This window comes from Sarcophilus harrisii, chromosome 3 (assembly GCF_902635505.1).
Source record: "Sarcophilus harrisii chromosome 3, mSarHar1.11, whole genome shotgun sequence".
NCBI lineage: Eukaryota > Metazoa > Chordata > Mammalia > Dasyuromorphia > Dasyuridae > Sarcophilus > Sarcophilus harrisii.
The window spans coordinates 469,097,752-469,110,232 of record NC_045428.1 but is presented as its reverse complement, the minus strand read 5'-3'; the positions used below and the strand labels follow the sequence as shown (position 1 = coordinate 469,110,232).

General features: G+C 32.4%; 1 protein-coding gene across 4 annotated transcripts in view; it reads right to left on the bottom strand.

Annotated features, from left to right (window-relative positions):
• CEP57 (centrosomal protein 57) overlaps nucleotides 1-12,481 on the bottom strand; it is a 70,832-nt gene that overhangs the window by 8,602 nt on the left and 49,749 nt on the right. For all 4 annotated transcript variants that reach the window (XR_004233192.1, XR_004233191.1, XR_004233193.1 and 1 more), the window contains 5 exons: nucleotides 11,891-11,998; nucleotides 7,628-7,705; nucleotides 5,784-6,022; nucleotides 4,133-4,277; nucleotides 2,336-2,546 (listed from right to left, as the gene is read on the bottom strand). Coding sequence is in view for 1 of the 4 variants with exons in the window: in XM_003764297.4 (XP_003764345.3) it covers nucleotides 2,336-2,546; nucleotides 4,133-4,277; nucleotides 5,784-6,022; nucleotides 7,628-7,705; nucleotides 11,891-11,998 (781 nt within the window). In the remaining 3 variants the exon portion in view is untranslated. The remainder of the gene's footprint in view (nucleotides 1-2,335; nucleotides 2,547-4,132; nucleotides 4,278-5,783; nucleotides 6,023-7,627; nucleotides 7,706-11,890; nucleotides 11,999-12,481) is intronic.

Sequence of the window (12,481 nt, the reverse complement as noted above, 5' to 3'; positions counted from 1 at the left end):
TTTAGTATAATTGCCTGGTCACCTTGGCTGTATGTTATTAGAAAGCACAATATTTTACTTTTAGGACACTTTGTTCTTATTTTCATGGATGAGACACAATATCACATTGTATGTTCCATTTCAGTGTCTTTATGCAAAAATTTATCACTCATCCAATCTTTCTAACTCTTGTGAACTATGTGAAACAAATTATGATCCATATTTGACAAATGAGAAACCACATTAAGAATCTATGATCTGTTCCAACTTACAAGGTAGATTTTTCTATCATTTTTCTATCACCTGAACAATTAAATTAATTTGCACCCTAATTCCATCACCCAATCAATAATGGGAAAATATAAAAACTTCTTTATGACCAATAGCTATTGAGCACTTCTAAGGTTTTCTAAGTAGTTTACAGACATCCATTCCTGTTTGGTCCTCACAACAACCCTGTGAGGTAGGTGCTATTTATTATCCTTATTTTACAGATAAAGTAACTGAGGTGAAGAGAAATAAAGTGACTGCTTATAGTGACACTGCTAATAAATGTCAATAAGGGAAATTTGAATACAAAGTTCTTATTTCAAGTCCAGTGTTCTTTTTATATACCATCATTTTCCATTTACTAATAATTCATAGGAATCCATTCATTTGTTTCCTCATTGGATCTTGCACCCTGTGATTCTGAATTCTAGAAATGTTTTAATTTTTAACAAAGCTTGTTACCAATAAAAACTACTATGGAGTTTACCATGAGGACATTTATTAACCTATTGGGTTCATGGGATGGCCCACCAAATAGTAAAACCATGATTACTGGAAATAAAACTGTTAGAATAAATGTGAAATGTAGTTAAGTTCCCCCAAAGGTACTCATATACTTAGCAACTCAGAATTTTAGCCAACAGTTTTCAACTGTTATCTCATCAAAAGTTTTATTAATGCTTAGGCAATCCCATTTTTCAACGTTTACTATCCAAATACCACCCCCCCCCCAAAATGTCTTATTTTGTTGCTCTTCTTAATGATAACTCAGATTTTATGTTTGCTGTTGACCCTCTTCTACTCCTCCCCATCAATTAAGTCTATAACATAAGCCTACTACTGAAAACTTTAAGGAAAGTTTCAGCATTTCCTTAAAAACAAAGCTGGTTTTATTGACTTTAATGGCACATTTATAAAAAAAGTTAGCATATTTTTGTATATTCCAAAATAGGAAGATTTTTTTTTACATCATTAACATAATAAATAACAGTTACTGTGTACAGTTTATTTTGTATATGTACAGAACACTAATAAAGGTGAATATCCAAGGTGTGCAGTAACTATTTCAAGATTAAAAAACACATTGCCAAGATTGAATGGCATGATTGAGGCGGCAAAATTTAAAAATAGCAAAGTATATGCTTTTCTAACACTTTTCACCCCCCCCCTCCACACTTCCTCCCTTCAATCCCCCCAACCCCAAGTTGGTTTTTTACTTTATTACTATCTCATTATCTATTTTCACATTAAAAAAAAAAACAAAACAAACACCCACAGGTAAATTTTTTAAATTATGCTAACCTCATGTTCTATTTATAGGCAACAATACCTTAAATGATTATTTGGATTTTCTGGAATTTCTTTAGTAATAACTTTGTTTTGTTATGATAGATAGAAAAGCAACACTAATTACACTTAAATTTTGTTAAAATCTTAAATTGTTATGTTTTGGTTTAAAAAAAAAACCTGAATTTTTTTTTAACTAATTGGTTAATGAGAACACTAATGGGAGCAGAAAAAATGATTGTAATCATTAATGGGCAAAGTTCTACTCTCCAAAATGAATTGGCACAAAGAAATAAATCCAAAAGATATTAAATTCAGAAACCCTCCATCAAAAGCAAAATAAAGTACTTTTGGGGGGAATGGAGGTGGAGAAAATGCATTGGGATGAGGTTTGTGAGACTTTTTTCAAGCAGACAATGCTGATAACTACATACAGGTTTTCAGCCTTATGTTCAGACAATTTAAATTTTAATTCAGGCATGGTAGATACTATTTTTAAAAACATCCACAAATAAAAACCTGGGAGTTTGTTTACAAAGCACATTGCACAAGTACAGCAAGATTTGCCAAAGGGAATTTAGTAAAAATGTGGCTTGTTTCCAGTAAAACTCTTGATCCTTTACTGGAGCTGTTTAAAACAGGGAGTCTAAATGTTGATGCTGGTGATCCTCAGCACAGCTATTAAGTCCCTCAAAAAGTATAAGAATATGCTGTTTTTTAATATGTGAGCCGTCAACATGTGACGAAATATAAATTATATGAATAAACATTTGACCTAGTACCAATCAATATTCCCAACCTAGGTTATCGTTTTGAATCGAGGTCTGTATGGTTTGCATGTCCTTCAACAACTGAAGATTTCGACGGCTTTTCTCTCCAGGTTTCCGTTTGACAGAAATAGAGTCCTTCTTAGGGGAGCTCCCAATGGTTCCAGAAAAGAGCTTGCTGTTGCTTTCTTGATCCTCCAAACACTTTTTGCTACCTTTTAGCTCCTTCATCTGTCTCTCCAGCTGCAGAGCAGCCAAAAGGAAAAATTTAGATTAGTGTTAGCATTTTTTACTTCTTTTTTTGTCCTTTACTAAAATACAAAATAGTAGTAATAAAACAATCCAGTGTCACTAATAGCATTTATTTTAAGCATTACTACAAAAGAATCTTCCAAAGTATTTGTTCCAACCTCATTAGTTTCCTGTAGGATTACAAGAAAATGGGGAAGAATGCTATTCAAAGATGCTGTTGGTATATTTGTGTTCTTTAGAAAAATAAAATCTAGTAATTCTTACTTTGAATATGTTCATTTTCATAAACATTTAATGACTATTATTTAAATACATAATTTTCAGAATCTATTGAACTCTGATCTAAATATAAGACTACTGAGAGTGGAGTTCCTTCAAAGCTCAAAGATTTTAAAAAATCATGGAATGGGTGATAACATACTGTAAATAGTTAATGAGAAGAATTCAAAGGATGAATCCCATCCCACCATTTATGAAAATAAAGTGACCTGCATCCTCATGCTGTCTATTCAAATGATGACCAGGGGGCATGCTTCTCTAATTAAAATTAAAACTCAAAGTATACTGGAAGAAATAAAGTATATATCCAAACATTAAGGCTTTTTTTTGGGTATACATATTTTCCCCTGAAGGAATAAGTTTCAATTGCTGAGATTAAATATTGATGGCTCTAATTGCATAAAGAGCTTTCACTGGTTTGGCTAATGAACATATTACTATTTATTTTGGAGATGGACTGGGAAGGCTTGAAGGACACACTTGCAGTCCTATGGGGATTTCCATTTCCCCTCCCCAAAATATAGTATTCAAAATAAAAGATTTTAGAATATTATAATTACACATTAAAAGGTAAAGATGTGTAAATATAAACCTGCTGCCATTAACACTTGCCTCAGAACAAGAAGGTGAGGGCAAAGGGAGATAGGAAAAAAAGTGATGTAGGAATAAAGCCATGCAATTATAACACTGCTTATGCTCTCTAACAAAATACAAGAGCCAGGAGTTCAGGTCTTGATAAAATAACTCCAGAATGCTACATCTTAGTTAAAGATTATTTTATAGCCTGATTTGTTTGCCTCTTAGAAAACATTCAACTTAGAAGAAAGGTAATTACTTTGTGACCATTTAACTTAAAGGTTTTCATTATTTCAGGACTGTATCTAGGATGAAGTATTCTTATGTCTAGGAATTTGTTAGCTCTTGGAGTATTACTGCAATGTAACATGCACATAACCACACACACACCCACACCACTTCTTTTTTTGATGAGACAATTGAGATTGTCACTTGCCCAGGGTCACATAGCTAATAAGCATTAAGTATGTGACACTCATTTGAACCCAAGTCCTCCTGACTTAAGGATTAGTGCTCTATGCACTACACCATCTAGCTGTTCCATACCTTCTGTCTTTCAGAAAATTCAAAAAGTAATACCAATAAAAATACACTTTCATTATTGAAGCACAGCAGATATTTAATGAGTTTTTGAAAGAGGAAGACATCCTGTTGATCACAATATACAAAACTACTTTTGATTTTTTTTTTTAGGCATTTTTAGTGGAGGTAAAATAACTTACCCGGGATTGATGTTTTCGAACTTTAGTTATTTGATTAGCCTTAGCTTCCATCCTTTCCACTAATTCCTCAAGTTCTCGCTCAAGGTCTTCTTTCAGTTCATTAGTTGGTGTTTCCTGGATAAGTTTGGTTAGCTGTTGATGATCACTTTAAATGAAGAAAAATAAAGTTGACTAAATCCTTTTTATTATATAGTTTATGATTATATATAAAATAATTAATTAACTATATATATTTTTTATCTTGTCATTTATTCACTGGTACCCTGTTGTACCAACTGTTAAGGCTATCAAAATAAAATTTAAACATAAACTTTGTTGTTTAAATGAATGATGTAATTTTTTTTAAAAGAAAAAGGGAAGATTTTTTAAACCTATAAAATGTTGGAGCCTCTTTTTCAAAGCAGAAAATCAAATTTATAAACTTTAGTTATATCTATTTAATGAAATACTGTGTTTTCTAAACGAAATCACTAATTTTGGAAATTTAAAGCAATAAAAATATAACATTTAATAAACTTCTTTCATTTGATCCTCATAACAACCTGGGAAAGAAAAGGCCATTATACACATTTTACAGTTGGAAAAACTATGGGAGACAAGAGGATCTCACACAGTATCTGAAGTCAAATTGGAATTCAGGTCTTCCTGATTCTCAGAGCCCAGGACTCTATGCACCAGGATACCTTGTTGCCTCTTATCTAGCAAAAGTTTAATATCCATGATAGCTAGAGGGTAATACTACAAAAATGCATATTAAAAGTCACTGAGCAAAGAAAAAGTAGTCAAAGAATACGAAGAAAATTCTAAAATAGTAATTATAATCTATTAAAAAAATGAGATATAAATTTAAACAACCCTGAGATTTTAACTCCCCCCCCCCAAATTTGCAACAATGACAAAATAAAAATAGTGTTGCCAAAGCTGTTGCAAGATGAAGGCAGTCATACATTTACTGAAGCAATTAATCCAACAGTTCTAGAAAGCAACTTGAAATTGCACTAAAGCTGACTAGATTCAGTACTTGCTAAGTATTTTAAATATACCCCGAGTTAATAATTTTGAAAAAGGTTCTATTACACAAAAATATGTATCTTCCATAGTAGCAAAAAAAATGTAAATAAACTAGATCCCAAAGCAGTGAATGACTTAAAAAAAAAAAAAAAGTTGGTACATAAGAATTTAACTGATTTAATAGAATCACTTAATAGAACCATAAACGACATAATGCACAAAAAAACCTATATAAACTGATTCAAAATGATGTAAGCAGAGCTGGGAAACACAATGATTACAATAATGTAGACAAAGGATGATAACAAAAGAGATGAAACTGAATTTTATTGAAATAAAATAAAACTTCCTAGAACCCTGTACCACTTTCCTTTTTTTCAGTTAAGAGTATTACAAAGCATAAAATCCTGCAAATATAATTAAGACTAGACTGACTTGGTTGTTTTTTGCAGAACTACTCTCCCCAAATACCTCTGTTCTTTTTCATTTTTTGTTATGGGGTAAGTCTCTGTGGATAAGGAAATGAGGAGGGACATAAGGGGTATTCCAAAAGGATTAAACTTTTAAAATGGACAAAAATTTCTTGAGATATATTAAGAATGTGAAAAAAAAATACATCAAAATAAAAAAAATTACTTACAAACTCATTTGTCCAAATTCATCCTGTAATGTCTGTAAGACTTCAAATAGTTCTTCATGACAGGTGGAAGAAGAGGATGATGCTGATAACTTTCTGCCTTTACCATTTCGAGGAGTCCCCTGCTTTGCCAGAGGAACATTGTTGACCACACGGTTATTGCATAAGGCTTTATTATGTTGCTTCATTAAATGTAAAACATGTTGTACATTGGCTACCACTGCATGGCTAGGGGTAGTGGACTTAAGGGAAGAAAACAGGGAAAAAAGAATGTATTAATTTTTATGACTATGTATTATAAATTTTAAAAGATATAATAAATTAAATCTTTTTTATATATTAGAATGATTTCTCTCCCTCCCCCCCACCCTTAAAACATTAAACTTGGTAGAGATAAATATGATGTCTATCACAGAATTGCTGTGATGATCAAAGAAAAAAATGGGTAAGTGGAGTGATGAGAAACAAGAAGGAAGATTAAATAAAAACATCTTAGACATTATATATATATGACCCTGGACAATTCTCTTCACTATTCAGCCTCAGTTTACTCATTAGTAAAATGGAAATAACAGTACCTATTCTCAAAGAATTGTGAGGATCACATGAGATTACACATAGAAAGTACTCTGCATACCTTAAAATGCTTAAATTAAGTATTACTTATAATAATGCAAGGATGGATGTTTCCTCTATGAACTTTTTCCCTGGATGATGACATTATATCAAAAAAAGTAATAAATACAAGATTTTGTGTTCCAGAAGCAGCAGGTGACTATCTCTAGAAGTACCCTATGCCTCAAAGGACAAGTTGACCCTACTAAATAGGAAGACATTAAAAGCAGAAGATAATAATATATATATGAATAGCAGGATCAGCTATTTAGAACAGGAAGGAGTCTGAAAGGCCATCTAATAAAAAACTCTATTTTACATTAAAAAAAATACTGAGGCCCAGAGAAGCAAATGACTTACCTATGGCCAAATAGCTTCTAAGTATCTGAGGCAGGATAATGAACACAGATCTATCTTCCTCCAGATCTACTTCCTTATTTATTATACTATACTAATTCTAGATTGGTGGTTCTTAAACCTTTTTCTGGTATCATTTGGCAGTCTTGTAAAACCTATGTGCTCTTTTTATAAGTAATGCTTGTAAATGCATAAAATAAAAATACATAGAATTCAAAGGAAAAGCAATTATATTGAAATAGTTATCAAAATTTTGTGAAAAGACAAATAAAAAAACAACACGGAATCCCAAGTTAAGCACTGTTGTTCTAGATGAAAGGATCCAGAAGTAAGTTAGCCTGATCATAGCAAACTAACAGAATCAGAAGAGATTAAAGCAGGAAAAACAGATATAGTCCAATATAAAAAATGGTCTAGAAATAATCTGGAAGCATAACAGGCTTCTTGACAAGTGCAGAGATTCCAGGTCATCAACTCTGATCTAATCCAATCCCTTTAATTTTACAGAAAACAGGTTATCTGCCCAACGTCACAAATCTTGCCCTTACATCCAAATCTAGCAGGCTGCTGCTCTCATTATACTCTGGTCTAACCTCTCCCCTTGCTTCCTTTTTATATTCTACAGCATTATCTAGATTTCTACTACCTAAGGGTTTCTTCCTTTACATTGTAGATTACTTTCCCTCCCACTCCCCTAGTTCCTGTTTTCAGGATACTGGCACATCTCTGACAACCCTCAGAAGAAATAGCAAAAAACAAACAAACAAATAAAAATTCTAGTAGTCCAGGTAAATTAGAAGTTCTAAGACCTTAGCTTCAAAAAAGTATTAGGATTTCAGCAAGAAAATACAAATTCCTTTTCTTATCTAACTCACCTTTCCAGCTACAAATGGCATGTCACCCAGGCACAATCTATAATGTGGCTGTACATGAAAATGATTCCTAGGAGATTTCTGGATTTAAAAAAAAAAAAAAAAAGGGAATGAACCATTTGTCCATTTATCAACAATTTAGAGTTTCCTATATTATATCTGAGTTATTCCTACTGGATGGCTTGTTTCAATCTTTATTGGATGCTAGACTAACATTTTAATGAGTCAATATGTATTGCATCTTAACTGTGGGAAATTACACACAAAAAAAGACTATAAACTACTTGAGAAGCATTTACAATTTATTTGGTGGCACAGAACACACATGAAGACATACAAGATTTAGAAAGCATCATATACAAATACAAATTAATGTAATGCTAAGTTGAGTAAAAACTGCTGAGGGAATGAAAAGTTAAGGAGTGAAAGGATATTTTTAAAAAATTAAAAAAATTTTAGATGATAGTTATAACCAAGAATTTTGTAAATATTTTGATATTTTGGTTTATGCTATTTTAAAAACACCAGCATTCCAAATGAAGCTTCATGATATAATGACCTTAGACTCAAGAAAACCTTTTTTCCAAGTGGCAACTCAAATATTCCTCTAGGTAGCTTGACCCTGGACAAGTCACTAATGAATGGCTAATGTCAGTAGGCCTGACACGCTATCCATTGCAAAACTTAGCTGCCCAATTCAATTTTTAAAAATGATCTTTTAAAGTTATAATAACAACTTAAATGGCTGGGAGGTACATTCAGTGTCACAGATGGGTTGTTTAAATATATTAAAATGAAAATAGCAGTTATCAAAGTTAACTTACAGTTATAATGCAATAACTAATCAAAATCTATTTCAAAAAACAAAAGATCTAGAATATCATGGAAAATGGCAGAAACATGTCCAGGCATTAAACAATATTATCAAAAAGCAATCATGAACACAATCCAGTTGTTAGAGAGAGGGAGGAGAGAGAGGGAGAGAGAGTAAGCAAGAAGAGCATTTGAAGCAAGAGCTCAATGGAATAGAACAGAAAAATAACCTTATATATCAACACTTTATACTATATTCTACATGTTTTAATCTGAATATCTGTGACCTCTTTTTAAAGCTAATACTACTGAAAAACTCAGAAAAGATCATATACCTTTCACTTTAAAACTTTTAAATAAATGATATCGTATTTAATCAGCAAAAGCCACCTTATTCTAGCCCCAAATTCTAATTGAGATCAAAGGAAAAGAAATCAAAACAAGCATATATAGGTCAATCAAAACAAATTCCACAATGATCATGTCCAAAAATTATTTTGTCTAAATTCTACACTCTGATTCTTTTATCTCTCTATCAGACAATTTCATCAATAGTTCTCTGGAATCAGTCATTACACTGCTAAGAATTCCTAATTCTCTCAGAGTTATCTGCCTTTAGTATATTATTATTAATCAAATAAACTATTCTCCTGGTTCTATTTACTTTATTTCACTTAAGTCTTCCTGTAACCCTCTTCAGCAAAATAATAATTCATCACATGTGTATACCATAATTTTTTTTAAACCATTACTCAATCTATGGATATTTCTTTAAATTGCCATTCTTTGCCATCTCATAAATAGCTATTGTAATTATATGAGTCTGTTTTTTCCTTAAACTATCCTCTTTCTAATTTCCCCCTATTTCTCCACTGAGTAAAATGTATTTTTGTTCCCAATTCTGTGTGAATATATTCTTTCCTTTTTTGACCAGTTCTGAAATTGAATAATTGTTGCCTTGATCCCCCCAATCTGTTTGTACAGATGTCTACTTTCCCACCCTAATAATTATCCCAAACTGTCCTTTCCTTCCCCCTCCCCTCAGTGTATTCTTCTTCCTTCTCTATTCCTTTTTTTTATTAAAGATTTTTATTTTTGAAACATATGCATGGATAATTTTCTTTTCTTTCTTTTTTTTTTTTTTTGCATGGATAATTTTCAACATTCACCTTTGTAAAACCTTGTGTTTCAAATTTTTTCCCTTCCTTCTCCCATCTCTCCTTCCCCTAGATGGCAAGTAATCCAATATATGTTAAACATGTACAATTCTTCTATACTTATTTCTACAATTAGCAAACTGCACACAAAAAAATTTATTAAAAATGAAAAAAATTAGAAAGAAAACAAAATGCAAGCAAACAACAACAAAAAGAGTGAAAACACTATGTTGTGATCCACACCCAATTTCCACAGTCCTCTCTCTGGGTATAGATGGTTCTCTTCATCACAAGACCATTGGATTGGCACGAATCACCCCATTGTTGAAAAGAGCCTCTTCCCATCAGATCTGATCATAGTATAGCCTTGCTATTGCCCAGCACAATGATCTGGTTCTACTTATTTCACTAACCATCAGTTCATGTTGTCTCTTCAGGTGTCTGTGAAAGCATCCTGCTGATCATTTCTTACAGAAAAATAATATTTCATAACATTCATATACCATAAATTATTACTATTTTCTTGGGTTATAGAGGTTTGTGTCATTATAAGATCTAAGGGATGGGCTGGAGATCTATAAGCTTACAATGTACCCAAAATGGGCTGATCCAATACAAAGTCTGATTGCTATCTCTCTGGTTTGAGCTCTCCAGGTTCCTAACCTGGGTTAGGGTCTAAGCAAGAATATTCTGCTGTTGGACTCGGCCAGCTGTAAAGTTCTGTTTGTTCTGAACAACATAATTGTAGGCTTTCCTTTGGCCTTTAATTCCTGCCCTATTCAATCCTATACAGGCTGAATTAGAAGCAAGAACTGATATCTTACCATGGGCCTACTTATTCCTGAACTTCCTTCTCTTCTTGGTACACTGGCCAGGGCCTCTCTCCCTTCATGGACAAATCTTTTCAACTCTGATTTATCTGTGACATGCAACTGGATAGTGGGAACAAAACTGCCAGTTGGCACCTTTCCCTGTCAAGGAGCCTGTTATGGTTCTGGGAAGTCTTGTTACTGGTACTCACCCTCTCTCGAACAATGGAGTGTTCAGTATACAATATACTCCCAGCTCTACCAATTCTTAATATCTGACAGCTTTTCTGCCTATTCTGCCTAAGCTGAGCTGGGATAGACAAATGATTCACTGTGACTTTTTGGATTTCCCCATTAGAACTCAGTCTGGTGCATTTTCTAGATCTACTTTGGAAGAGTTTTGTGAAGAGTTTGTTACTGATTCCTGCAAATTCTCCATCTTGATTCTGTCTAAATCATATATTTTTCACAGCTATAAATACAATATTTAACCAAATAAGACAGAGAAAATTACCAAAAAAAAAAAAAAAAGGTCCCAATCTGAAAAGCATTTATACCAAAATCTGTTAATCAGATTTCGCTGAACAAGTTCAGTTTGCAAGATATATAAACAATGAACACATACATACACACAACCAATATATAAAGTGATCAAAGTATATGAACGAAGTTGTCAAATGAATAATAAACTATTAACAACCAGACAAGAGAAAATATTTATTATTATTATAAGTGAAATGCAAATCTAAACAACCCAGAAGTTTCTCTTCACACTTAAAAAAAAATATGACATAGGATGGGAAGTCAGTGTTGGACAGATTATAGAAAGATTACTGGAAAGAAATTTGGACTTATGCAAATATAGTGAATAAATGTCTATACCCTTTCATCCAACGATTCCATTACTAGGATTATAATTGGGAGGGCATGGTTAAGAAGTCCCCAAATATACAAAAACATTAATAGCATTTTTTGTGATAGCTAAGATTTGGAAACAAAAGTAAATGGCCATAAATTGAACCATGACTAAATAAATTGGGGTATGTGAATCTAATGGGATATTACTGTGCTATAAGGAGTAATAAATGTGAAGAATACAAAAAAGCATAGAAAAATCTACCTGAACTAATGCAGTAAGAAATAAGAACCCAAAACTGCAACAATGTAAATGTAAAGAATCCCACACAAAAAATCAAGTTAAGATTTTAAAATTATCATGAACAAACATGGCTCAAAGGAAGAGACTCTCAATTCCTAATTTCTTTTGCAGAGATGGGAGAGGTCTGCAAATGATATACACTGAATATATTTTCTCACTTTTATTTCTTTTTCTTTATCTTTTAAAAATATTTGCTATATGGGTTGGTTCTCTTAGAGGAAGAATAATACTGGGAAAATTTGTGATGCTATAAAAAAGACATGAATAAAAACATGTTTTTAAAATAAACATATTTTTAAATAAAGACTACTAAGGTCCCATCCATTACCTTGTCTGGCTGTTTTGTTTTCTTTTTCTTCACTCTTCTTGCATTGGGAGGATATGATGGTATTTTCTCCTCAAACAACTGTCTATTTGTTTCTATTCCAGTCTGCAACTGGGAAAAAAATAAAAGATTAGTTACTTTACAAAGAAAAGTAGGAACTATCATGTAAAACTGGGGCTTGCTATCTAAAAACTAGAAAAGTCACTGACAATATCTGACAATCAGCTACTAAAATTGATCAAATAGGCAGCAGGAAAGCAATCAGCTACTAAAATTGATCAAACAGGCAGCAGGAAAGCAATCAGCTACTAAAATTGATCAAACAGGCAGCAGGAAAGCAGACAAAGAAGGATGTGAAAAGGAGGAAGTAGGGCTTTCCCAAGATAAATTTTCATTTAGGCCACTGGTTTTATCAAAACTTTAATCTTCAATTAATTAGAACATTGATAAAATCAGTACCCAATTATACCTGGAATATTAGGTTGGGTGGAGTTCCTAAAGTACTTGGTAACCTATCAAAGTTAGGGCTCCTTAGTTCACAAATATGAATACAGCTGGCCTGTCAGCATATTAAATTGAGGATATAGTCACAGA